The 27,848-nt window shown below is 41.6% G+C and overlaps 2 protein-coding genes across 5 annotated transcripts; both read left to right on the top strand.

Annotated features, from left to right (window-relative positions):
• The first annotated feature begins 220 nt into the window (after window positions 1–220).
• On the top strand, window positions 221–20,501 carry LOC122445845 (ATPase PAAT-like). 3 transcript variants are annotated; one of them, XM_043475222.1, is made up of 6 exons: window positions 230–577; window positions 1,390–1,593; window positions 2,389–2,461; window positions 4,542–4,748; window positions 13,806–14,260; window positions 18,786–20,501. In XM_043475222.1, exons 1-6 carry the CDS (start codon window positions 414–416, stop codon window positions 19,018–19,020), a joined length of 1,338 nt encoding a protein of 445 aa, XP_043331157.1. In that variant the 5' UTR covers window positions 230–413; the 3' UTR covers window positions 19,021–20,501. The 3 variants fall into 3 exon arrangements, with proteins under 3 accessions (XP_043331159.1, XP_043331158.1, XP_043331157.1); XM_043475224.1 differs by lacking the exon at window positions 18,786–20,501 and having other exon boundaries at window positions 221–577; window positions 13,937–14,066; XM_043475223.1 differs by lacking the exon at window positions 4,542–4,748 and having other exon boundaries at window positions 228–577.
• A 2,873-nt stretch (window positions 20,502–23,374) lies between these two features.
• LOC122446734 (protein FAM24A-like) lies at window positions 23,375–27,452 on the top strand. 2 transcript variants are annotated; one of them, XM_043477232.1, is made up of 3 exons: window positions 23,375–23,915; window positions 25,882–26,002; window positions 27,142–27,452. In XM_043477232.1, the coding sequence occupies exons 2-3, from the start codon at window positions 25,893–25,895 to the stop codon at window positions 27,326–27,328; spliced, it is 297 nt and encodes a 98-aa protein (XP_043333167.1). In that variant the 5' UTR covers window positions 23,375–23,915; window positions 25,882–25,892; the 3' UTR covers window positions 27,329–27,452. The 2 variants fall into 2 exon arrangements, with proteins under 2 accessions (XP_043333167.1, XP_043333166.1); XM_043477231.1 differs by having other exon boundaries at window positions 23,375–26,002.
• Window positions 27,453–27,848: the final 396 nt, after the last annotated feature.

Raw genomic sequence — 27,848 nt, 5'->3', positions numbered from 1 at the left:
CACCACACCGAACTTGCGATGGACTCTCCTCATTGGGCCAACCAAACACGGTCAGCCCAGCAAAACGGGAGCATCACCACCTGCTTCAGCTCTAGGAGTAAAGTTGAAAAACCGTTGCGTTCCCGCGCGCTCTGCACCGCGCCTGCGCAAATCCCAGGGTCGTAACAGGCTGCCAGTGCGCATACGCCGCTCTCCAGCTCTTTCCCCAGCGCTTTAGGAGCCCCGCCGACTAAACCGGCCGGCACGCGCATGCGTGTTTACGGTAGTTGGTCTCTTCCCGACGCCGCCGGGAAACCACGGCTCTCAGGTTTGCAGCCGGCCGAGCCGGAAGTTGCTCTTAACCGTCCTTGGTCTGGCGAAAATTAAAGAGCTATAAAGAGGTTCCGGAGCCGACCTGGTCCTTAGGTGGCCGAATGGAGACCGAGACTGTACACGCGCCATTGACCCGGCCCCCGACCCTGGCCTCTTCCTGGGATGCCGCGTGCGGAGCCTTGGCCCAGACTCTCCGCCTCACCCGGGCTGGTCTCGGCGCCGGAGACGCCGACTGGGAGGAGCTGCTGGCGCCGTCCGCCGCGGGGTGCGCTGGGCCGGCGGGGACTGGGTTGTGCTCGGGGACACAGCCGCGCTCCTTGAGGAGCCGCGAGGGGAGGCGGGGACCCTGAGGAGAGAGGGTTTGCCCCCGAAATGCGGGAGCCGAGCGGGTGACGGGGCTGTGCGGGCGGCGAAGGCGAGACGGCCGGGCCCGGGTGTCGGGAGGACAGAGGGTCGTCCGCGGGAAAGCTGAGGGGATTCGGTTATGAATGTTGGGACTGGGGGGGGTGGGGCAGGTGAGCTGGAGAGAGCGTTTCACACACACCCTCCTTGAGTCCATCTCGTTGGCTCCTGAGGCCCCTTGTCGGGATCAGAACCGGCCTCTTATTCTGAAACAAAAACCTCCTGTCTTACCAAAATAGTCATTTAAAAAAATCCAAATGTCGAAAATCTTCATAAACTTGATTTTGAAAGTGGCACACTTTGGTCCTTTATTCCATTCTGCACCCCCACTCACACACACACACACACACACTTCTAGCCACCCCCCCCCCCCCTTATTTTAAATTTCATGCTAGCCGCCCAGTAAATCTATTTCATTAACTGGGCAGGCAATTACAGGAAGTCGCATACAATGTTGATAGAAGTCAAGGGAAAATACTGGAGACCCTCGCGTCTAAAGCATCATTTCCTCATGATTTCTGTATTGAGCATTTATTTGGTCAGTGTTTTGGAGTGCACTTGGACTCCAAATGCAGACGTAAGTGAACTGGATAATATGTCAACCCTGTGGCCCATTAACTGGTTAATGACAATGTTCAGAGAACTATAGGTATATATTCTTCATTTTCTTTTCAGCCAGGATCTGGTGATTTTGAAAAGGAACCTGAAAGGCCAAGATGAAAACCCCTGCTTCCTTTACCTGAGATGTGACCCTCATGGAGGTGAAGAAATCGTTTCTATTGGCATTTTAAGTTCAGCAAGAAATATGGAAGTATACTTAGGAGAGGAGTACTGTGGAACCAGTAGGGGCAAGAATGTTTGTAATGGTCTGGATAACAGGTGTGTGACTTCTGCATGTGGAAGTGTTCTTCTGAAGTGTTTTATTTTTTTGAGCTTTTGCAGTATTTGTTGATTCTCTGACATTGATGCTAAACACTAGAAGAGAGAAGATAAAAACATACCAGCAGAGGTAGAAGTTTAGACCTTTAGGGATCTTAAAGACAGTCTAGAGCAGCCTAGTTGTTTTTATAAATGTGGAAATGGAGAGCGAATGGAAGAGAGAGAAGTTGGTAAAATATCATAGCTAGTTAGTGGAAGAGTTTTATTAGAATGAAACTCTGCTAAGTGTTTCACATTTGTTTTCTTTAACTTACAAGGCTCTGTTTTCCAAAAATTAATTTGTCTTATCAGTCTGGAACTTTGAACATTTTTCTGTAGGAAACCCTTTACAAATAGGGCATAAACTTAAGACTGCCATACCAGCATACTTAACCCATTTATTATACTTTTCTCCCCCTCAATTTCTTATGAAGATTCTGTTCTAATCATTCCTTAATATGAATCAAAATGTGAACTGTGCATGTTGTATATAATGGATATATTCTTGAGTTTTATGGTGTGCTCTGTGCTACATAATTATACAGTTGGTATAATTTTAATTTTCTCATGTAGCTAGCAAGTGGCAGATAGTGTTTTTATATCCAGTGCAACTCCACAGGAAATTGCAACTGTTTATGTCCCACCAGGAATACTGAATTTCAGGATTTAAATATTGTCCTGGAAACCTTTATTTTTAAATGTAACTATTATAAATGATAATGTATGAAACTTTTTGTAATTTTTTTAAATTTTTAGTGAACATGAAAAGATTACTTTGTACAAAAAATATCTAAAATTGGAGTCTCCCACACATGCTTGTAAAATAAAGGTAAGTCATTTCTAAATTTAATTTGAAAACTATAGTTGTTTTTCTATTATATATACACTTACTTTCTGTTGATTTGGTAAAATAATTAGTCCAACTTGGTCTCTAGTTCTAGTTCAGAAATACTTAGTAAACTGTAAAAAAAAAATTCTTTTCTAAAAAAGTATGCATTTTTCTTTTAAAATTTGAACATTTATTACATTGCAATGTCATGACATATACTGTTGATAACACAGTGGTATTTTACTTTTAAGCCTCCAAAAACTGTGATTAAAAAAAGAAAAACTTTAGCTAATTATAGTTTATTTACTTGAATATGTAAGTTTAAAAGGTTTGTTATCTTTTTATGAAACTTAGGTGTCAAAAAAAAGCACATGCAGTTTGGGCCCCTAAATATTTAGAAAGATAAAATACAATTAGAGAGCTTTCAGACAAGGGTAACACAAAGTTAAAGAAAATTGGACTGGTGTCTTCAGAATGAACAATATTGTTAAGGTGAAGTTTACTGATGTCATTGGGTGTAGGGAAAGGGTATAGAGCTGGAAACCATAAGCCCTGGCTATTAAGTAGGCTCTTTTGCTGACTAGCAGAGTAACCTTGAGCCAGTTTCTTCATTTTGTTTGGACCTACTTTATGGGTAATATTAGAGAACTGAAGAAAATGAATTATTGAATTGATTATTTTTAACTCTAAAATTCTGTGCTGATTATTACAGAAGAGCAAAGACGTTTAGGTGTATATACTAATAGCTTCTAAAGTTGTTTAAATAAGGTGATTCATTCATCCACACATATTGGAATGCCTATTAATAACAGCTATGGTGCTTGACATTTAGGAATTAGCAATTATGAAATAAATTAGAATGAAGCCATCACATTGCTAATATTATAGTGGGCAAGACAGATAATAGGTTGATTCAGTGTGGAAAATAGGCACCACATTCACTCCTGAGAAAAGTTTGGGGATTAAAAAGCAGAGCAGGAGTAATATGGAAGTTGAAATGTGAGTGTATACATTTCATGAGGTATTTACTCGCTGATAACAGTCACATCTTTGGTGACACACTGTTTTTAGATCATGGACCTCTATTCACCTGTGTCTTTATGTGATGTATGGGTTTGTTGTCTCTGAAGATGAATGGGATTTGTAACTGTGCTTTGGAAGTACCAGGGAGTGCAGAGAGTTTCATTTAGGAACATCTTTGGGTTTGTATGAAGGCCTCTTCTGGGCCAGTAATACCTTCAATAGTTTATGAAAGTTAAGTGGTAGTTACTGATGCGTATCTTTGAGCACTCACTCAGTGATATATACTGGACATTTTAATGCACAATCCTTATAACAACCATGTGAACTGATTTTACCCCTAACTCAAGTTTGGCATCCACCCAGGGTCACCTAGGCACAGCCCTCACTGAAATCAGGTCTGTCTGATTCTAAATCCTGTTTGCTTTCCACTTTGCTACTTTGCAGTCCTACAGCACACAGGAAACATCTTGATTTAGAAGCATGAACAAAATGAGGCAGCATAAAGCATTGGAAAAGCTCCTGGGAGAGAAGTCAGAAGAATTAGGCTCAAAGATTGACCTTTATTTACTCTCTTGACAAATAAGAAAATCATTGTGAACTCATCTTTTCTATGTGCAAACCATTGAGCTCTCTTAAGTCATCTGGACATTCTCTTAGAATTCCTTTAGAAATTATTCTAAATTCTAAAATACTGAACTGTATTAACTATCAGCCAACACTTTGCATGGGCTTCTAGTGAGTCTTATTTAATATCACCTAATATTACGGCAAGTTTCAGTATGTTAAGTACTCAGATTGGAATAGTTTATCTTTAATTCCTTAAACTACTAAGTAAAACATTATTTACACTTAATTCTTTTAGTTGCAAAAAGACTTTTTAAAGTTGATGTAGTTCTTTTTAGCTTTTTTCTGTGACTAGAGAAACTTTAAAATGTACTTGAGGTTAATTTTTAGACTTTTGAATGCTTCAGTCTTACTTCAGTATTGACAAGAAATGACCTTAAATAATGGTTGTTTTTGTTACTATTAATTTTGCTGGACTTTTGTGTTATAATAGCTGCTCTCCTTTGGTGAAAAGAACTGTGTGTTCATCAGTAAAGTTGTGGTACACATGAGGCCAGTCTCGGCACATTCTTCAGCAGGCTCTCCTGCTCTAGGATCAAGGATAGACCTGGAGAGGGTCCAAACCATCATGGAGTCCATGGGGTCAAAGTTATCACCTGGAGCTCAGCAGTTGATGAATATGGTGAGATTCCAGCAGCAGGTGAGTAGGAATGGATTTCTTTCCAGAAACCATTACAGTTCTTTAAATGATAGCACTTTATTGCAACATGTGGTAACATAAATTTTTTCCTTTTAGCTTTTATTATTACTGATTTCCCTGTTATCTTTGCTGATTTATGTAAAAATTGCATCTTGTTAAAAAAATGGTTTTTACAGCCTTCAAAATTGTCTGTGAATTCTCTAGCTCAATCATTCAGCAAGCATTTACTTAGACCCTTTTTGATGAATAATGCATTGTTTTGATAACTTTAGAAAGTTCTAAGGTGAATTAGCCTACAGCCTGTCTTTAAGAATTTCTATAGACTTAGTAGGGAACTCAGGGCATGTAAGTGGGGAATGTTGAGAAAGACTAGGAAAGGCTTAATAAAGGAAGTGGCATTTTATCTGGGCCTTTAAAGAGAAAGGGTGGGATTAAGGAAGTGAATTTGGAGGGACACAACTTAAGAAATGACGCTGTGAAAGTGCTGCACTCAATATGCCAGCAAATTTGGAAAACTCAGCAGTGGCCACAGGACTGGAAAAGGTCAGTTTTCATTCCAATCCCAAAGAAAGGCAATGCCAAAGAATGCTCAAACTACCGCACAATTGCACTCATCTCACACACTAGTAAAGTAATGCTTAAAATTCTCCAAGCCAGACTTCAGCAATATGTGAACCGTGAACTTCCAGATGTTCAAGCTAGTTTTAGAAAAGGCAGAGGAACCAGAGATCAAATTGCCAACATCCGCTGGATCATTGAAAAAGCAAGAGAGCTCCAGAAAAAACATCTATTTCTGCTTTATTGACTATGCAAAAGCCTTTGACTGTGTGGATCACAATAAACTGTGGAAAATTCTGAAACAGATGGGAATACCAGACCACCTGACCTGCCTCTTGAGAAACCTATATGCAGGTCAGGAAGCAACAGTTAGAACTGGACATGATACAACAGACTGGTTCCAAATAAGAAAAGGAGTACATCAAGGCTGTATATTGTCACCCTGCTTATTTAACTTATATGCAGAGTACATCATGAGAAACGGTGGGCTGGAAGAAGCACAAGCTGGAATCCAGATTGCTGGGAGAAATATCAATAACCTCAGATATGCAGATGACAGCACCCTTATGGCAGAAAGTGAAGAAGAACTAAAGAGTCTCTTGATGAAAGTGAAAGATGAAAAAGTTGGCATAAAGCTCAGCATTCAGAAAACTCAGTTCATGGCATCCGGTCCCATTACTTCATGGGAAATAGATGGGGAAACAGTGGAAACAGTGTCAGACTTTATTTTTCTGGGCTCCAAAATCACTGTGGATGGTGATTGCAGCCATGAAATTAAAAGACGCTTACTCCTTGGAAGGAAAGTCATGACCAGCCTAGACAGCATATTAAAAAGCAGAGACATTACTTGCCAGCAAAGGTCCATCTAGTCATGGCTATGGTTTTTCCAGTGGTCGTGTATGGATGTGAGTGTTGGACTATAAAGAAAGCTGAGCGCAGAAGAGTTGATGCTTTTGAACTGTGGTGTTAGAGAAGGCTCTTGAGAGTCCCTTGGACTACAAGGAGATCCAACCAGTCCATCCTAAAGGAGATTAGTCCTGGGTGTTCATTGGAAGGTCTGATGTTGAAGCTGAAACTCCAATACTTTGGCCACCTGATGCAAAGAGCTGACTCATTGGAAAAGACCCTGATGCTGGGAAAGATTGAGGGCAGGAGAAGGGTATGACAGAGGATGAGATGGTTGGATGGCATCACCCACTCGATGGACATGGGTTTGGGTGGACTCCTGCAGTTGGTGATGGACAGGGAAGCCTGGTGTGCTGCGGTTCATGGGGTTGCAAAGAGTCGGACATGACTGAGTAACTGAACTGAACTGAAGAGGTAGAGAATAGTTCAGATTAAATCTTAGTGTTGGAAGGAGTAGGATGTAGCTAAGAATGGAATAAAAGTTCATTTCTGTGGAGTGAAGATGTGATAGGAGAAACTTCAGATGGACTGGGGCTGGATCATACAGGATTTTGAATGCTGTTATAAAGTTTGTGGGTGTCTTTTAGCTTTATGTGACAAAATGTGGTCCATTGGAGAAGATAATGGCAAACCACTTCAGTATTCTTGCCTTGAGAACCCCATGAACAGTATAGAAAGGCAAAAAGATAGGACACTGAAAGATGAACTCCCCATGTCGGTAGGTGCCCAGTATACTACTGGATATCAGTGGAGAAATAACTCCAGAAAGAATGAAGAGATGGAGCCAAAGCAAAAACTACACCCACTTGTGGATGTGACTGGTGATAGAAGCAAGGTCTGATGCTGTAAAGAGCAATACTGCATAGGAACCTGGAATGTTAGGTCCATGAATCAAGGCAAACTGGAAGTGGTCAAACAGGAGATGGCAAGAGTGAATGTCGACATTTTAGTAATCAGCAAACTAAAATGGACTTGAACAGGTGAACTTAACTCAGATGACCATTATATCTACTACTGTGGGCAAGAATCCCTTAGAAGGAATGGAGTAGCCCTCATAGTCAACAAGAGATTCCAAAATGCAGTACTTGGATGCAATCTCAAAAACAACAGAATGATCTCTGTTCATTTCCAAGGCAAAGCATTAAATATCATGGAAATCCAAGTCTGCCCTGACCAGTAACACTGAAGAAGCTGAAGTTGAACAGTTCTATGAAGACCTACAAGTCCTTTTGGAACTGTCACCCAAAAAAGATGTCCTTTTCATTATAGGGGACTGGAATGCAAAGGTAGGAACTCAAGAAACACCTGGAGTAACAGGCACATTTGGCCTTGGAGTACAGGATGAAACAGGGCAAAGGCTAATCAGGTTTTGCCAAGAGAACGCACTGGTCGTAGCAAACACCCTCTTCCAACAACACCAGGGAAGGCTGTACACATGGACATCACCAGATGGCCAACACTGAAATCAGATTGATTATATTTTTTGCAGCCAAAGATGGAGAAGCTCTATACAGTCAGCAAAAACAAGACCAGGAGTTGACTATGGCTCAGATAAACTCCTTATTGCCAAATTCAGACTTAAATTGAAGGAAGTAGGGAAAACCACTAGACTATTCAGGTATGACCTAAATCAGATCCCTTAAGATTATACAGTGGAAGTGGGAAATAGATTTAAGGGACTAGAGCTGATAGAGTGCCTGATGAACTATGGACGGAAGTTCGTGACATTGTACAGGAGACAGGGATCAAGACCATCTCTAAGAAAAAGAAATGCAAAAACCAAAATGGCTGTCTGAGGAGGCCTTACAAATAGCTGTGGAAAGAAAGAGAAACAAAAAGCAAAGGAGAAAAGGAAAGATATACCCATTTGAATGCAGAGTTCCAGTGAATAGCAAGGAGAGGTAAGAAAGCCTTCCTCAGTGATCAGTGCAAAGAAATAGAGGTAAACAATAGAATGGGAAAGACTAGAGATCTCTTCAAGAAAACTAGTGATACCAAGGGAACATTTCATGCAAAGTTGGGCTCAATAAAGGACAGAAATGGTATGGACCTAACAGAAGCAGAAGATATTAAGAAGAGGAAGCAAGAATACACAGAAGAACTGTACAAAAAAGATCTTCATGACCCAGATAATCACAATGCGGTGGTCACTCACCTAGAGCCAGACATCCTGGAATGTGAAGTCAGGTGGGCATTAGGAAGCGTCACTATGAACAAAGCTGGTGGAGGTGATGGAATTCCACCTGAGCTATTTCAAATCCTAAAAGATACCGTGAAAGTGCTGCACTCAATATGCCAGCAAATTTGGAAAACTCAGCAGTGGCCACAGGACTGGAAAAGGTCAGTTTTCATTCCAATCCCAAAGAAAGGCAATGCCAAAGAATGCTCAAATTACCACACAATTGCACTTATCTCACACGCTAGTAAAGTAATGCTCAAAATTCTCCAAGCCAGACTTCAGCAATACATGAACCATGAACTTCCAGATGTTCAAGCTAGTTTTAGAAAAGGCAGAGGAACCAGAGATCAGATTGCCAACATCCGCTGAATCATCGGAAAAGCAAGATAGTTCCAGAAAAACATCTATTTCTGCTTTATTAACTATGCCACAAAGCCTTTGTCTGTGAGGATCACAATAAACTGGGGAAAATTCTGAAAGAGATGGGAATACCAGACCACCTGATCTGCCTCTTGAGAAATCTGTATGAATATCAGGAAGCAACAGTTAGAACTGGACATGGAACAACAGACTGGTTCCAAATAGGACAAGGAGTATATCAAGGCTGTATATTGTCACCCTGCTTATTTAACTTCTATGCAGAGTACATCATGACAATCACTGGGCTGGAGGAAGCACAAGCTGGAATCCAGATTGCTGGGAGAAATATCAATAACCTCAGATATGCAGATCTGCACCATTATGGCAGAAAGTGAAGAACTAAAGAGCCTATATGAAAGTGAAAGAGGAGAGTGAAAAAGTTGGCATAAAGCTCAGCATTCAGAAAACTAAGATCATGGCATCCGGTCCCATCACTTCATGGCAAATAAATGGGGAAACAGTGGCTGACTTTATTTTGGGGGGATCCAAAATCACTGCAGATAGTGATTGCAGCCATGAAATTAAAAGACGCTTACTCCTAAGTTATGACCAACTTAGACAGCATATTAAAAGCAGAGACATTACTTTGTCAACAAAGGTCCATCTAGTTAAGGCTATGGTTTTTCCAGTAGTCATGTATGGTTGGAGAGTTGGATTATAAAGAAAGCTTAGCACTGAAGAATTGATGCTTTTGAACTGTAGTGTTGGAGAAGACTTTTGAGAATCCCTTGGGCTGCAAGGAGATCCAACCAGTCCATCCTAAAGGAGATCAGTCCTGAGTGTCCATTGAAAGGACTGATTTTAAAGCTGTAACTCCAATATTTGGCCACCTGATGCAAAGAGCTGACTCATTTGAAAGACTGAAGGCAGGAGGAGAAAGGGACAACAGAGGAGGAGATGGTTGGATGGCATCACCGACTTGATGGACATGAGTTTGGGTAAACTCCAGGAGTTGGTGATGGACAGGGAGGCCTGGCGTGCTGTGGTCCATGGGGTCACAAAGAGTCAGACATGACTGAACGACTGAACTGAACTGAACTGATTATGTGTAAAGATGGGTCAGCAGGAAGTGAAGCTGCAAGATGGAAAACATGTTATTTCTCATCCAGATGAGGGTTAAAGAGGACCTAAACTTGAAGGAGGAACCTGGTGTTGGGCTGTGAGATGCTACAACAGTGGTACTAGTGGCACTTGACCATAACTTAGTATGAGTTTCGTGGGAGAAAAACAATCCAATGAGAAACTATTTGTAGATGCTTATACTAATAATACACATGGAACACAACAGAGGGAGTGACTTGGGGAAAAAGAAGTTTAATTTGGAAGTATTGAATTTTAGATGTGAAACTTTAAAACAAGAAATACAAATTAAAAAGTCATATAACTTCTGTGAGATTTGCCATCATTAATTTAGTAGGAGTATCATTGGAGGGATGGGCAGACATAGGAGAACAGGAGAGCTGGTGATGATCTTGGAAGCCTCAGAAAGGAGAGCTTCCCAAAAGCACAGAGTCCGTCCTCTTCGTACTCTGCTACAGTGATCTCGCCCGCATAGCTCAGGCGGTTCCTAATGGGTGCTCCTGGTCCAAGTGCTCCCTCTCTACAGAGCAACCAGAATGATCTCAGAGGGTCCATCAGACTCGACTTCCCCTATGTAATGTCCCAAACTGCTTCCCGTCACACCAGAGTCAATCCAGATTCCTCACCCTGTCATCTCAGATCTGGCATCATTCCCACCTCAACACCATCTCCTGTCGCATTTCCTCAGTTGCTCGTCTCTAGACATTCTGAGGTGTGTGTTCCCCAAATATCCACCTGTGCTCCCACCTCAGGACCTCTGCACTCTTAACTGTTGTCTTTGGCCAGAATCCCCTCTTCTTGATGTTAGCAAGTCTGCTCTTTTCTTGTTCTTTCAGCCTTATCTTAAATGTTCCATCTTGAGTGAAACCGTCCCTAACCACCCTGTTTAAAATAATTAGCCTCTTCCTCCTAATCTCTATCATATTTTCATCAGAGCTTTCTTGACTATTTTTGTTTTTGTTCATGTGTTGTTCTGTTTATCTCACTAATACATAAACTTTGTGCAAATAGGACCTGGCTGTCTTGTTTATGGTTCCAGGTAAGTACATAATATATATGCCCTTCAGATTATCAACAGGTACTCCTTGGAGATCTTCAGGGAGTTGGTTTGAATAGTGATAAGCTGAAAGTGTTTAGTCGCTCAGTCACGTCCACCTCTTTGCGATCTCATGGACTATAGCCCACCAGGCTCCTCTCTCCATGGAATTCTCCAGGCAAGAAAACTGGAGTGGGTTGCCATTCCCTTCTCTGGGGATCTTCCCCACCTAGGGATCGAACCCAGGTCTCCCACATTGTGTGCAGATTCTTTTCTGGGTGAGCTACCAGGTTAGGAGATAAGATGTAAAGGGTCACGTGAGCTCTGTAACTATCTGTTGAATATAAAGTAGGAATGTTTCATGATCAGAACCGATGGATTGAGTGTAATGACACACACTCTTTAGAACCTTCATGTGTGAATTGGGCAGGACCTGTGCTGGAGGGGAAAGGGAGGACCTGGGAACAGCTTACTGGACTCTCCGTTTGACCTGTGCCTTGCCGAAAGTTTTATTAAAGTGATCTCTTATTTTCTTGTGTTTGAAGTTCAAATGTGCTGACGTTGCTTTTGCTTCAGCAGTTTAGAATAATTGAGTAGGAATTCTGTCTCTAAATTCCTGGTATATGGTTGTCATTTAAAGTTATCTGAGTGAAAGCTGTAAGAAAATATATTTTCTCAAAGAAAATATATTCAATTATTCAGGATTTTATTGTTTACCTTTTTCATCTTAAAAAACTAAAAAAGATCTTTTTTCTTGCTTTTTCAAGGTGATACTTGTACACATTCTTTATAATTAAAAAAATTAAGGACAATCTTCAGAAATACCACAAGATGTTCAGAGATAAACAGTTTTTCAGACATCTTGGAGTATATATACACATATGAAATTAAATATACATATACAAGTATATGAACACAATTCTACATAAATGCTTTCATGTTTTTTAGCCTGCTCTGTTTTTTTCCCACAAATAACATATGTAATGTGCCCTAAAGAATCATTTTATACATATTTTTCTGCCTCCTTTAAAAAAGGTTTGATGTCCCTTGCAAGGCAACGTATGACAGCTCAAGAAAATGAAGGATTGAATAAAAGCAAACTAAAGAAGTAGAATAGCCACCAGCATCTGAAGTTGGTTCGTTTACTGTAGTCATATAGACTAACCTGTGAAATTTCTCAACATTTCAAAGTGAAAAATAATCATCTTAAGAGCTTTTCTCTAGAAGAATATGACTAATTTTTGTAAAGAGTAAATTTCTTATAATTATGACATATCAGAAAAGAAAAACTCATATAGCAAATGCCTTAATTGCATTTAGATTTTTCTAATTAAAACTTATGGCAAATTAATTGTCACGAACAATTTTGATATTGATTCCACCGTTTATGTAATTGTGATTTTGTAGAATTTTCAATTTTCTGTCATAAAGTTTTCTTGCAGTATCAAAATTATGTAACCACCAAAAATAATTGAGTTTTGCCTTTACTCAAGTTTTGCCTTGAGTAAAGCTGCTTTTCACCAAAGGAGAGTGGTCTAATTTTTAAATTTTAAAAATATAATTGTATACAATCATCATTTTTTAGGAATAATTTAATATTTACTTAAAACTTGCATTCAAAAGAAGAAGATAAGATTTCGTTATAAAGGGAGTTTCTCCAGTGGGCAGTTCAGTAGAAGTCCCATGGGGGCTCTGTTGCTCCCACTCACCAACTTCCCTGGCTCTCAGATTCGTATGTCCTGTTGTATTTTCCCTAAAGTATTTATCACCGTCTCCATCCACAGGATTTCTTTGTTGTGTATCTCTCCCTGCTCCCTAGATTGTAATGTCCACAGTTTCTTGTTCACTGGCTTATTTATGGGGCCTGAAACAGGACCTGACACAGAGTAGATTTCTGGAAAATATTTGTTGAATGAATAAGTTTGGGGCTCACTTAATCCAAGAATCATTCTGGACTGCCTTCACCTGAACTTGGATAATACTTTTCTCAGTCTCTCTTACAAGGTATTGAACAATAATATCATTGGGAGATGATATTCCCTATGTATCTCTAGTAGAAATCTGGGTTTAGAATTTAAGATGGCACCATATAATGTAACAGTTAGCTAGGCTGGAGGTAGTTTGGCTTTTCCCTTGTGGAAAAATTGAAGAACATAGCAAGAGCATACCTCTCTATAGATGACAGAGTAACCGCCTATCAGATGTGAGCCAGTCTTCTCAGGAAGGAATATAGCCTAGCTGGTCGAGTTGAGGCCACAAAACATAAACATTACCCTATAAATTATTACGGCAGACAAGGCCCAAAGGTAGCTAGCTAATTTTAATCATTGAAAATATCACAAAAATATTCAAACTTTAAGCATATAAGTAGAGCATCAAACTTTAAGCAAGTAACTATCTAGTCTATCTTCCAGTAAAAACAAATTGTATTTCTTTAGGGTGGCCTACATTTCTGACAGTGGGCAGATGATTTTTAATTCTAGGAAAATTTATCAATTACTGTGACTCACTCAAAAATACCATAAATTTAAGGAGGCCTTTGTAGTGGAAACACTAAAATATGCCTGTGCAGTTTTACTAAGTATGCTTATATTTATTTGCAGATTTTCCTTAGCAGAACTACACTGGAATTTGGAATGACTAGAAGTCCTGACTGGAGTTGGGTGTCCGGGGCTCCAGTCCTAGTTCTGCCACAGACAGCTGTGTTACCTTGGCCGGGTTAGATTTAGTTTTTTCTCCTCAACTCAGTACTGGGACCGTGGCTGTAGTCTACTCCATGTGAATGTTCCCAGGCTCAGAGGGAAGAAGGCACCTTGCCTCCAGAGTTAGCTGTCATTATCATTAATGTTCCTGCTGTTTCCTTGCCTGCCTCCCTTAGAATCGTGTTGCCCTCGGAGAGCAGCTCCAGTCGATCCTGGGAAACGCAGGACACAGGCACGTGCAGGGACTGCAGTCCTCGTCTGCTCCGGGAGCCTTCGACAAGTCATCCTCCACACCTTTTCCTTTCAGAACTGGGCTGACATCTGGAAACGTGACTGAAGACTCGGAAGCTAACACTGAGAAAAGTCTGCAGCCAGCTGGTGGAGGAAGCCTGAGCAGCCTCCACGAGTGTAAAATTGTGCCACAAAGCCGTTCTCTTCTTGAGAATGACCTGAAGAATGCAGTATCTTCTTTCTTATCAAAGAAAGCAAGTGACAGCTCACACATACCTAACTCGGAGTTGCTGCCTCTTCTCCAGAATTTGTGTGGTCAGGTGAGCCATCTCCGGGTGGGACCCGGCATCAAGTGGCAGGACAGCATCCCGAAGCCCAGCGGAGGCACTGGGGGTGTCACGTAAGTGTTTAGACCCGTGTGGTCGGGTGGGGTGTGGGGGAGGGCGAGGAGGCAGGTGGAAGAGAGGCGTTTGTTTCAGTAACTTCTGCCTGAAATTGTTTCCGGAGAGAACCGTAGGAGCTTTGACATTTCACCACTGACACATGTAGAGGAAAGAAATAGTCTACGGAGTAGAACGTGTTGCTTTGAAAGAAGTGTGTAAACTGGAGGTGCCGAGCACTTCTCAGGCGTTTGGTGGGAGGAGCATAAGCGTCAGACAAGGGTCGGAGTGGAAAGATACCTGTATGAAAGGGGAGGAGCTGTGGTAGCCATGATGTGTACACTGTTTGCCCGATTGTATGAAGTGAGCCGTTGCAATGGATTTTCCTTGTAGATCCTGTGTGACCCGGGCTAATTTTGGAGTCATCCAAACAGTTTTCAGCTCTTAATTATTTATAGTATACAGCCTCTTATCCTCTGATTTCATAATTCTAATTTTTTCCAGTCCTGCTTTGATTAAGTGGTAGCTATTTATTTTTAGTATGTTCCCCATCCTTTATATAAATGGAATGTGTCCAAATATTGCACTGGAATTCAGGACTGTAATCATAGTCCTGGCTTAACTATTTGACTTAACTATTTCAATCTTTGGATTTATACTTTTATTACATATTATAAAATGAGGTAGTTCTGTTGGTTGAAATTTTTTTAATGTTCCAATAGCATTCAGTTTGAGGAGTTTAATAAGTTATTGAAACAAAAAAGTGGTTCTTACTTGAGAAGGACAAGGAAAGATAACATTAGTCTTTAATACTTTAAATTACTTTAATATTAGGTTGGTGCAAACTTAGTTGTGGTTTTTGGACCGTGAATTTTAAATTATAACTAAGCTCAAGCACATCTTTATTAGTCAGAGTAGGAACCTTTACAATCAACACATTTTTACCAATGAGAAATAAGTTTGTTTATTCCTGTAGTGTAAAAATCTGTGCCTCTGGATCCGACAAACTCTTGGAAAGCATTTTCTGCCTCTTGCTGGTTGTGGAAACATTTTCCCTGCAAAAAGCCATTGAGATGCTTGAAGTGGTAGTTGGTTGGCGAGAGGTCAAGTGAATATGGCAGATGAGGCAAAACTTTGTAGCCCAATTCATTCAGCTTTTGAAGCATTGGTTGTGTGACGTGCAGTCAGGTATTGTTGAGGAGAATTGGGCCCTTTCTGTTGACCCATACTGGCTGCAGGCATTGCAGTTTTCGGAGCATCTCATTGATTTGCTGAGCATACTTCTCAGATGTAATGGTTTTGCTAGGATTCAGAAAGCTGTAGTGGATCAGATGGGCAGCAGACCATCAAAGAATGACCATGACCTTTTTTTGGTGCAAGTTTGGCATTGGGAAGTGATTTGGTGCTTCTTCTCAATCCAGCCACTGAGCTGATCATCACTGGTTGTCTTATCAAATCCACTTTTCATCACGCGTCACAATCCAATCGAGAAATGGTGTGTTATCATTGCATACAATAAGAGAAGATGATACTTCAAAATGATATTTTTTTTTGTTTTTGGTCAGCTCACAAGGCAAGCACTTATCCAGCTTTCTCACCTTTCCAGTTTGCTTCAAATGACCATAGAATGGTCAACGTTGAGTTCTTAGGCAACTCTCTTGTGTAGTTGTATGAGGATCAGCTTCAATGATTGCTCTCAGTTGGTCATTGTCAGCTTCCGTGGCCGGCCACTGTGCTCTTCATCTTCAAGGCTCTTGTTTCCCTTGCAAAACTTCTTGAATCCCCAGTGCACCATATATTCCTTAGGAGTTCCTGGACCAACTGTGTTGTTGATGTTGGGAGTTGTCTCTACTGCTTTATTTCCCATTTTGAACTCGAATAAAAAAATCACTCAAAGGACTTCCTTGGTGGCTCAGATGGTAAAGAAAATGGCTTGAATTTGCTTTTTGTCTAACATCATTTCCCTAACCTAATATAAATATAAAATACACAACAAGTAATAAGTCATTAGCAAAAAAATCATAAAGCAAGAATGCACATAAAATGATGTATAACATAACCACATTTAAGAATGTATTCCATTATCAAACAGCAGGTTTCAACAACGCAAAACTGCAATTACTTGTGCACCAACCTAATACTTTAAAAGTATTAAATTACTTTAATACTTTGACTTCCTTACTTCCTAATTATCAGAGAATTTCTTTCATCATGCATAGTTGTCTTTCAAATATTCTTCCTATGGCCATTTATATGATCATGAATTTTCTTCTGTAGTCTGTTCTGATCGTTAATTACATTAATTTCAAAACCTGAACCCACCTTGCATACCTAGAGTAAATCCCACTTAGTGTGGGCTGTAATTTTTATACAATGTTGGATCTGATTTGCTAATATTTTGTTGAGTATTCTTGCATCTAATTTATTAGAGGTACTGGTCTGTATTTTTTTTGTCCTGTCTTTGGTTTTTCCTATGAAGATAATACTGGCCTCATAAAATGAGTTCCACATCTTAAAAGAGATTGTGTACAACTGGCATTATCTCTTCTTAAGATGTTTGGTATTGATAGGAGTCCTCAGTGCAACCAGCTAGGCCTGGATATTTCTTTCTCAGAGACTGTTAAATTACAAATTCAGTTTTTAACATAGTAAAGTTGTCAATTCTCCCCGTTGATATGAAGGTTTAATGCAATATGTATTAAAATTTCATCACAATATTTTGTAGACATAGACAGGATTATTTTAAAAATTATATGAAAAGCAAGAGGCAGAATAGCTAAGACAAGCTTGAGAAAGAAGAATGAGCTGGGAGGAGTCCCTCTTCCAGTGTCGAGTCTTCTACATCGAGAGCGTCAAGACCGGGCAGTGATGGTGGAGGGGCAGACCGGGGCTCAGTGGAGGCTGGTAGAGGGTTCAGAGGTAGACCCACACAGGTGTGCTCCACTGAGTTTTGACAGAGGCGCAACAGCAGTGCAATAAAGGAAGAAGAGTCTTTCTAACTCGGGGTGCTGGAGCAGATAGATAGCCAAGGAGCAAGAAGTGAACTATGACCCAAACCTTGTACCTTGTATAAAACTTCACTCAAAATGGATCAGGGATGTAAGTGTAAAACATGAAGCCATGGAAGTTTTCTAATAATCCATAGGAGACTGTCTTTGGGAACCTAGACAAGATTTCTTAGATATGACACAAAAAGCAGGATAATTGAAAATATATTGGACCACAAGAAAATGCAAAATTGTGTCTGTGAAAGACTCTGGGGGCTTCCCAGTGGCTCAGTAGTAAAAACTCCACCTGCCAGTACAGGAGACAGGCTTTGGCCCCTGATCTGATAAGATCCCACGGGCTGTGGGGCAGCGGAGCCTGTGCTCCACAGCTATCGAGTCTGTGCCCTGGAGCTCGGGAGCCACGACTCCTGAAGCCCGTGTGCCCTGCGGCCCACTGAGAGGCCTGTGCACCACAACTGGAGAGTAGCTCCCACTCGGCACAACTGGAGAGAAGAGCCCATGCAGCAACAGAGACCTAGCACAACCAAAAATAAATAAAATTCTTTTTTAAAAAAATTAAAAAAAAAAAGACTCTGAAGTGGAATAAAATACAAATTCCTAACTGGGAAAAAAAAGTTGCAAATCACAAGTCCAATAAATGACTTACATCTAAAATATAGAAAGGACTCTTAAAACTCAACAATAAAAAATCCAGCTAGCACATGGGCAAAAGACATAGACATTTTACCAGAGAGGATATACAAAAGCAAATAAGCACATGGAAAGATGTGCTATTGACCTCGTGGCTATTAAGGAAAAGTGCATTAAAACCACATGATACCACTCCACAGTTATTCAAATGGCTGAAATAAAAAGTGTAAAATGGTGACAATACCAAATTCTGATGAGGGTGTGGAGAAACAGGATCTCTCATACATTACTCATGGAGATGTAAAGTGCTACAGCCACTCTAAAAAATACTCCAGCAGTTTCTAATAACTAAGCGTGTATAGGTACCATGTGCCTCAGCAGTCATGCTCCTGGGCATTCATCCCAGAGAAAAGAAAACATCTGTCCACATAAAAGCCTGTACACAGTTGTTCATAGAAGCTTCTAGTAATTTAGTAAGGTTGTGTGGATTTAAAAAAAAAAACAAAAACACCACAACTATTTCAATTGTACCATTGCTTAGGGAAGTACTTGGAAGAAGACCTTAAAAAAATTCACAAGATGACTTTAGATTTGGAGCTCAAAATAAAAAAAGACCCTTTCTATCTAATGGTCTATTCTTTGAGGGTAGAAGTTCCATCATCTTCATTTTTATACTCTCACTTCACTTTGTGCTTAAATGTTTAATGAATTAAAGAAATAAGGTGGCTTTGGGCATTCAGGGTTGTGGTCGCCTGTTGGATATGTGTTAGAAATATGTTGCAAGGAGACAGAATATAGTTGTGGAGACAAATTACAAAGTTGTGGCTACTTTATTGTACTACAGTTTAGTTGTTTTTGTTATAATATTAAGGAAAATTGTTACATCATTATTTAAATTTACTTCTAGACTGGAAGAGCAATCCATTTGTTCCTACTTGGAAAAGATTCTTTCTAAAAATATGGAACTGATGGAAAAGAAACTTACAGACTACATTGATCAGCGAATATATAAGCTCCAGGAGCACATAGATAATAAGATTGCTTTGTTAATGGACTTGCTGCAACGTCCCAACTCCCCACCCTCTGGGATGCCTCTGAGACATTATGACTCTGGAGAAGGACTTTCAAATGGAGAAAGATAAGCACTCAATATGTACAAAGTACTACAGATATTTATTACATATTTATTATAAAACCAAACCGCCAAGAGTTATAGCAACTATTTAATGTCGTTTGAGGACCGCTGTTTACTTGCATAAAGTGACCTCAGTGTTCATTTTACTGTACTGTTACTGTAAATCTGGTACTGTACACTAAGATTCAATGTGGTAGGGTCATAAATTATTCTTGTTTCCCATATTTTTCACTCTTGTAAGAAATTAACATACACTTCTGGGTTGCTTAAATGTTCAGATTTTTTTAAGGATTTCTAAAGCATTTCATTAGTTTGTACTATATATGTGTTTGATTGGAGTACTCTTACGTTTAGGGGTATACAAAGTGCTTAGAATATGTAAGTGATATTTTTTCTTTTTCTAATTAATTGTTCTTATAAAACTGGGTACTTAAGACTTGCAACCTTTAATTTCAAATCACCATGTTACCTTTTTTATTGTTTATTTCCGATAAAAAATTAAATGTGATGTTTGGCATGTGTAAAACTGGTTTACATTGGGGCTGTTAATTTTGTGTTCTGTCACATTGTAGCTGTGAATAGAAAAGTAATAATTAGAACTGACCTATTCTCTGTTAGGCTTATTACTTTCAGAATCAGTGTTTGGTGTAAAATGAGAGAAGTCATCTTATTTTATCTCAGTCAACCCAGGAAGCAGAAGGAGCTCTCTCCTTTTACAAACTGATACAGGTTCTTCTTTCCAGAGCCCTTTCTGTTTAATGTGTGAAATTCCGAGATTTTGCATTGAAGCATTTAAGGCACATAAGTCAAAGAGATTACAGTTCTCTCTGGCAGACTTAATTTTCAGAAACTATACCTATCATATATGTGTTGTAAAGTGATATATTTGCCTCTAAAAAATGAATTCACTCTGGAAATTAAATGTTTTCACGTAATATTTTAGATGAAAAAGGATGGTTTACACTCATTTAGTATTTTGATGAATTTAGTTCTTTGAAGTGAGAACTAATATAAAGTTCATTCATTTATAAATCACTCTGAAGTTAGGGACATGAGGTTGGTGTTCAGTCGCTATTGTGTCTGACTCTTTGCAACTCCATGAATTGTAGCATGCCAGGCTTCCCTGTCCTTCACCGTCTCCCGGAGTAGGACTTGTACCATATATAACTTTTATCAATCTTTTCCTAATTTATTAACTACATATGTCACCATTAGATGGCATTTCTTTTAGCACGTAGGAGAAATGTGTCTCACTTAAAGTCGAACCCTTTCATTAATAGTTTACACAGCTTCTGATAATTGTGGTCTATATTTTGAGTCACAAATTGCTTAATATAATTAGAACACATATGCTGTGTTTTATAAAATAATTAAATGCAATATTTATGATTATAGTATTGTAAATAATTCAGATGAGCTTTAATTCCTGATCTTCCATTTTAAAATTGTTTTCATGTTAATAAAGACCTAAATTACATTTTAAATGTATTAGAGATTCATGTGTGTGCTCAGTCGCTCAGTTGTGTCTGACTCTTTGTGGCCCCATGGATTGTAGCCCACCAGGCTCCTCAGCTCATGGAATTTTCCAGGCAAGAATACTGGAGTGGGGTGCCATTTCCTACTCCAGGGGATTCTTCCCAAACCAGGGATCATAGGTATTGATTTTCTTACATTTATAAATTTCTATACATGTGTATATGTAATTGCTTTGTTAAAATCATTATTGCCTAAGGAAATACTGCTTGAATTTGCTCAAACGGGAGGAGCAGACCCACATTATGCACAAAATCTCTATTAAAGTCTTTTTTTTCTTGTAACTTTTCTCCACTTGTAGGTGGCACAGCTGGTAAGTCCAGTCTGGGCAATGAGGGTTGGCAGATGCACCCGTGTCAGGGTAGCCACAGCAGTTAGAGGTGGCTGCACGGGATGTATGGGTGATCAAAAATGAGATCAGGAGACAGGTTATGTATTTTAATTTCCACACTGCCTCCCCCTTGAGGATTGTTTCATCTCTTCTGTCTTTCCCATGGTGACATATGAAGGTTTCCATGCTTCTGACATCACTGGGTTTTCAGCTGTTTAGGGGCAGGACAGAGAGTATACTCGCATGCTGCTGCCTCATGACTCATCATGAAGAGTCGAGCAGCTCACTGGAGGCGCTTCCTTAGCCCCAGCGTAGCTTTCCAGGTGCACCGGCCACCACCACCATGTGACCTGCTGTTCCAGCTTGTTGCTTCTTCCCAAGCCCCCTCAGGCTGTTGGCCCCAGTCCTCCTGCATACGACCCCCCACCTCGCCCTGCCCTCATCACAGTCGTCACACTACTGTCCAAAGCTCAGCTCAGGTGCAGCCTTCATGAAGCTGCCCTTGCTCTCTCCATTCCTCAGCAAGTGGCTGAACAAGTGAAACCTAAAGAGACAACACTGAAGGCTCTTCTTACGGGGACATAAGTGAAAAAGTTGGCTAAAATCATGGTCCCATCACTTCATGGCAAATAGATGGGGAAACAGTGGAAACAGTAGCAGAGTTTCTATTTTTGGGCTCCAAAATGACTACAGATGGTGACTGCTGCTGCTAAGGCGCTTTGGTTGTGTCTGACTCTGTGCGACCCCATAGATGGCAGCCCACCAGGCTCCCCTGTCCCTGGGATTCTCCAGGCAACCGCTGGAGTGGGTTGCCATTTCCTTCTCCAGATGGTGACTGCAGCCATGAAATGAAAAGACACTCGCTCCTTGGAAGAAAAGCTATGACTAACCTAGACAGCATATTAAAAAGCAGAGACATTACTTTGCCAACAAAGGTCCATCTAGTCAAGGCTATGGTTTTTCCAGTGGTCGTGTATGGATGTGAGAGTTGGACTATAAAGAAAGCTGAGCGCAGAAGAATTGATGCCTTTGAACTATGGTGTTGGAGAAGACTCTTGAGAGTCCCTTGGGCTGCAAGGAGATCCAACTGGTCCATCCTAAAGGAGATCAGTCCTGGGTGTTCATTGGAAGGACTGATGTTGAAGCTGAAACTTCAATACTTTGGCCACCTGATGCGAAGAGCTGATTCATTGGAAAAGACCCTGATACTGGGAAAGATTGAAGGCGAGAGGAGAAGGGGATGACAGGATGAGATGGTTGGATAGCCTCACTGACTCAATGGGCATGAGTTTGGGTAAACTCCGGGAGTTGGTGATGGACAGGGATTCTTGGCATGCGGCAGTCCATGGGGTCGCAAAGAGTCGGACACGACTGAGGGACTGAACTGAACTGAAAGCAGTTTAGATTGACTCAAGCATAGGATGCATGTCAGATAGAGGAAAGACTTGAAAAGGTAGTAGCCTGGGTCTGGCTCAGGAAAACCATCACTGCTTAACTGCGGATCTTTACCACCAAGTTATCAGCAGCTCATGCAGAAGGGTGACCTGATTACCCTGGGCCTTGGGAAGAAGACCAGAGTAGAGCTTTGCTCCTGGCCTCGCTTGCAGGATTTCCTGGCATCCTGCTTTGGGTGCTGGAATGGATCAGTAGAACCATGTAACATCTAACTGATTGATGAGTTAAGTTAGTTGCTCCTCACTTGCTCTGCAGGCTTTGCCAGAATCACCTGGGGAACTTGTTAAACGTGCAGATTCTACAGCCCAACTCATTCTAAGGAATCACACCAGAGGGAGAAGCGGTCCCTGAACAGGGGCCTTTCAAAAGATCTCAGGGTTCTTATTAGTTGACGGGCTGAGCTGGTACACCTCAACCCAGAGCCACCCCATCAGCCTCACCTGGGAACTGATTGAAAGGCAAATTCATCAGCTTTACCCCCAAACCACTGCAGATGGTGATTGCAGCCATGAAATTAAAAGACGCTTACTCCTTGGAAGGAAAGTTATGACTAACCTAGACAGCTTATTAAAAAGCAGAGACATTACTTTGCTAACAGATGGTGATTGCAGCCATGAAATTAAAAGACGCTTACTCCTTGGAAGGAAAGTTATGACTAACCTAGACAGCATATTAAAAAGCAGAGACATTACTTTGCTAACAAAGGTCCGTCTAGTCAAGGCTATGGTTTTTCCAGTGGTCATGTATGGATGTGAGAGTTGGACTATAAAGAAAGCTAAGTGCAGAAGAATTGATGCATTTGAACTGTGGTGTTGGAGAAGACGCGAGAGTTCCTTGGACTACAAGGAGATCCAACCAGCCCATCCTAAAGGAGATCAGTCCTGGGTGTTCATTGGAAGGACTGATGTTGAAGCTGAAACTTCAATACTTTGGCCACCTGATGTGAAGAGCTGACTCATCTGAAAAGACCCTGATGCTGGGAAAGACTGAGGGCAGGAGGAGAAGGGGACGACAGGATGAGATGGTTGGATGGTGTCACTGACTCAATGGACATGGGTTTGGGTGGACTCCGGGAGTTGGTGATGGACGGGGAGGCCTGGCGTGCTGCGGTTCATGGGGTCGCAAGGAGTCGTACATGACTGAGCAACTGAACTGAACTGACCCCCAAACCAATGAATCAGAATCTCCGTGGTGGGGTCCAGCAGAGAACCCTTGGTGAAGGTTGCATCACTCAATGTTTTCACTTCCACACTTTCCATCTAGATCAAGCTCAGGAACAGAACACATCTGTGGCTGGATCAGAGCCACCATCAAAGGGGTCAGCTGCTCACGCTGGCATCACACTTTACAAAGTACTGACATGTCTGTCTGCAAACAGCCGCCACCACCATCAGACCACACAGCGTTCATTATCTTTTCACGTTTGAGAAGAAACAACAGGCTCAGAGAGCTGAACTACTTTGCCAACCATTCTATCAAGTAAATGGAGGGAAAGGGCCTTGATTCCAGGACTCCTTTCCTTCTTCTGTTTCCATCCTCTGTTCCCTGTGCCCATGGAGGTCAGACTCCCCAAGACTCCAAAGGTACAAAACCCATGGGTTGATTCCCCCCCTTGATTTAATGCGAGTCCTGCTGACAAGCCCAGGCTAGCCCAGCACCAGCGGCAAGGTGGACAGTGCAGGAGCCCCCCGACAGTTGTAGCTAGGAGACATGCTCTGCTCACTCCCTGGTCATGAGACTCCTCCCCTCCACTGATGAGTGTGCCAGTTGGCAACCCAGAGGGGATCCCACCATAACAGTCATCTTTGCCCCCACGGGCCAGAGATTCCTTCTCCCATCTAGATGCACCCATGACTAGCTGGGGAATCTCTGGTTCATTCAAGTGGCACTGCTGGGGGCTTAGGAGCCCCAGTATCACCAGAAAAATGGATCAAAATAGCACCTGGAGGGATTTCCGTGATGGTCTGCTGGCTAAAGCGCTACACTGCAGAGGGCGTGGGTTCGAGGCCTGGTCGGAGGAGCTAAGATCCCTCATGCCTAAAAACAAGTGAAAAAAACCAAAATGGCACCTGTAGTCTCCTCTTTTAACGTTATTAAACTGGCCGGGTACGAGTACATTTATACACTTGACTTAGAACAGGTATCTGATTCAGCTTTCATTTGTAATGCTTTTAACTTATAAAGTATGAAAATCTTCCAATGTCAATGAACATAGGCTTGAATCCTAATAAATGCCTCCCTATCATTTTATTGTGTGGTAACAATAAAACTTTATTTTATTGTAACAAAGTCTTCTATAATCAAAACTCTTAAGAGTGTTTTTCACCCTCCCCCCATGTTTCTGTTTATTTTTTTCACTGAAATTTTAAACCTGCTTTTGATTACCAGTCAAATCCTGAAAATTATTGTAAGGGAAATAAGACCTGAAAAGGTAAAGACAGAATTAAGTGATTCAAAATGATCTTTCTGTTTCATGGGGGCTAAAATATACCTACAGGTGGAACAGAATTCAGAACTCCATGGAAGAGCTGGTGTCTAGAGTTGATGTCACACAGGCCGTGGCCCAATAGGGTTCATAGCACTGGAGCTGGAGAGAGACTGGGCTTCTAAAGTGAGCTCTTCAACCTTGCGTCTTAATTCCTCTAACAGGGATGATTCGATCCCTCTTTCTCAAATTATAGGTTTGATAAAATATCCTGTTCCCTGCAGGGTTTTTTTGTTGTTATTAAAAAAATTTTTTTTCCAGTTTGCTTTCATCCAGATCTAGAGGATTTAACTGTAGTAAGTATGTTTAGCGGTAGAGTTGTTTATGCTTCTTTCCTGACTCACTGTTCCCAAATTTCATTGTGTTAGATTAAGCAAATGTCTTATTCCAGGCAAACTGGATTTCCTGGGAGAATATAGGGGGAGAAAGGGCAGAAAGGCCTCTTGTCTCCTGTAAAGACAGAATGAGGAAAAAAAGGCTCCATGAATCACCTAAAACCATGAGATGGCATGACAGCTGTCAGTGGGAGAATTGAAAACCTTTTCCTTAAGACATAATCACTTAGAAAATGGGTTTGTGTGTTTTATTACACAGCATAATGTTTTGAAAAAAAGACTACCCTGAGTCATTCCCATAAAATAGTATTTAAATTTGCTGGACAGCCAGGGTTCAATCCTGACTCTAATCAGTAAACGTATTTCTTGAGACCCAGGTGTTTGGGAATAAAACCCTTTGCTCAAGTGCAGCCTTGTTTTTGACGGACAGCTGCATGTTACTGCCTGTGAAAGGGAAAAGATTCTTCTCAAGTTTTCTGTTGATTGCATTCCCTGTGAACTTTCTTTCAGTCCTTTTTCATCCGTGACTAAACCCTTTACCCAACCTGGATCACTCTGGAATGCTGGGCTTCTGGGAAGATTCATGCTTCCATGCTTAAGGAAGGCTCTGTGGTTTGGGTTCCCTGTCCCCTCTCTGAAGGAAGCATACTGTGGTTGCTAAGTGACTGGGGGGTGGGGGAGGGGGCGGGAGTTCACACTCACACTCACGGCTCACACTTCTCTGCCCAGGTGTGTGAGAGATGTTTGACCTCGAGATCATGATCGCCATTGGGAGCGCCTTACTGATTACAGCTTTCGTGCTCATAGGCGTCGTCATCTGTCTTTACTACAAAGTAGCCAACACGTTAAAGTGAGTGATGTGGGTAAGAGGGGCTAACACCCCCTCGCATGGGATCGTGGGGCTCTGTGCTTGAGCGGGGTCATCCCCGGCCCTGTGGCCGCACCCTGGGTGAGGTCAGGAACAGCGGGACGGTTTGAGAGGATGGAGGCGGGGAGGGTAGGATCTGGCTTTCTGCCCCTTCTGGTCTGGGGCTGTGAGCTCACAAGGAGAATGTTCTCAGCCGCTGGGTCTGCCTGCACTGCTTCTCCGGCCCTTGGCCTCGCCAGGTTTACCCTCAGCGGGTTGATCCCCCAGGACTGCAGACTGAAGACAGCGTGACTGAGTCTGCCTGTGCTCGCTCGGAGGATGGGCTGAGCGGATGTTCCCCCGCCTGAGTTGGGGCGCTCTCAGCGGGTCCTTGGCTCCAGGCACAGTGGGATGGGCCTGTAGGACCCTGGGGAAGCTGAGTTGTGTGAAGATCCTGGGCTTTGCCTCACCAGGGAGTGTAAATCAGAAAAGGGAGTGTTAAATTTGGGGGAAAGGAGGCCTCAGATATGGGCGAGACTGGTTGTCAGAAGCAGTGGTGTTCCCACGCATTAACGTTCCAAGGAGACAGCATGTTTGTCGAACAGAGTCCTGCATCAAGCTTTGAATGACCTGGTTTTTATTTCCAGCTCCTCCTCTACTTGTATGTGTTTGATCAAGGCAGTGTGCTTCTCCATGTCTCAGATTCTTTATGTGATAAGTGGGGAGAATACCAAAAAAAAAAAAAAGCCAAAAAACAGCAGCAGTCGTGTTCCCATTCTAGGGAAGTTCAGTCTGTGAGCAGGAAGGTAACTCCGAGCACCTGAGGGTCCAGGGGTGGCTGACTTGGCACCCTCCCAGCTTGTGCTCTGCACTTGGCAGACTTGCAGTGATCACCTGGGTGACCCGCGCTTGCAACTCACTCTCCCTCATTTGCTGGAACCTGATTTTACATTTCTGGCACTCTTAGGAAAGGAAGGGATTGGACAGGAACTTGAGACGAGGGCAGAGTTGTTTTCATCTTTAGTTGGTGCCATGGGTTTGATTGGTTCCAGCCCCAAATTCTCCAGATCCCCGTGACAATTGGAACTGGTGGACTAGAAGAAAAATTCTAATCCTATGCTCTGTGTATGTCTTTTCTTAAGTGTTGCAAAGACACCCATTGCTACGACCATTACCTGCAGTGATCAAGATAAGGTCACCGAGGCTGCAACCTCCACCCCCGAGTCTTACCCCAGCTTCCGGTGCTATGAAGAATGTAACTTGCCTGCCAACTTTGATCCCCTGACATCGTGCTTCTGTGACATAAACAAGGGACTCAATACAGAATGAGTAATAGAAGGTGGTTATAAACACCAACTGCCACCATCTGACTAGTTACAGAAACAAGGACTCTGTCGTGAATATTTCCTCCTTATTTGTTATGAATATGTTGTATTTACATATGTTAAGCAAATGTTTTCTTTCTTATTTCCATATCATGTAATGTAAGATGTACTGACTTTATGTCAGTATTTAGTAGTTAATTTTACATCATAGTATTTATGTTATAGTCTTACCAGGTGGTCCAGTGGTAAAGAATCCATTTGCCTAGCAGGAGACTCAGGTTCGATTCCTGGGTCGGGAAGATCCTCCAGAGAAGGAGACGGCAACACACTCCAGTATTCTTGCCTGGGAAATCCCATGGACAAAAGAGCATGGCGAGCTACAGTCCATGGGGTTACAGAGTGGGACACAGCTTAGCAACTAAACAACAACAAATACCCTATTCTGTTTCTCTGGAGAATCCTAATAGAGTTGGATAGGACATGAAAAGCACTTGCAAACTAAAGCATTTTTAGTAACATGAAAA

The sequence above is a fragment of the Cervus canadensis genome, chromosome 8 (genome assembly GCF_019320065.1).
Source record: "Cervus canadensis isolate Bull #8, Minnesota chromosome 8, ASM1932006v1, whole genome shotgun sequence".
Taxonomy (NCBI): domain Eukaryota; kingdom Metazoa; phylum Chordata; class Mammalia; order Artiodactyla; family Cervidae; genus Cervus; species Cervus canadensis.
The sequence above is the reverse complement of the archived record's forward strand: the minus strand, read 5'-3'. Positions and strand labels throughout refer to the sequence as shown.

Coding starts and splice junctions, on each gene's coding strand:
- LOC122445845 (XM_043475222.1), top strand. CDS start 414: ATGGAGACCGAGACTGTACACGCGCCATTGACCCGGCCCCCGACCCTG. Junction 1,594..2,388: donor TGTAATGGTCTGGATAACAG/GTGTGTGACTTC, acceptor TTAAATTTTTAG/TGAACATGAAAAGATTACTT. Junction 14,261..18,785: donor GGAGGCACTGGGGGTGTCAC/GTAAGTGTTTAG, acceptor ATTTACTTCTAG/ACTGGAAGAGCAATCCATTT.
- LOC122446734 (XM_043477232.1), top strand. CDS start 25,893: ATGTTTGACCTCGAGATCATGATCGCCATTGGGAGCGCCTTACTGATT. Junction 26,003..27,141: donor AAAGTAGCCAACACGTTAAA/GTGAGTGATGTG, acceptor TCTTTTCTTAAG/TGTTGCAAAGACACCCATTG.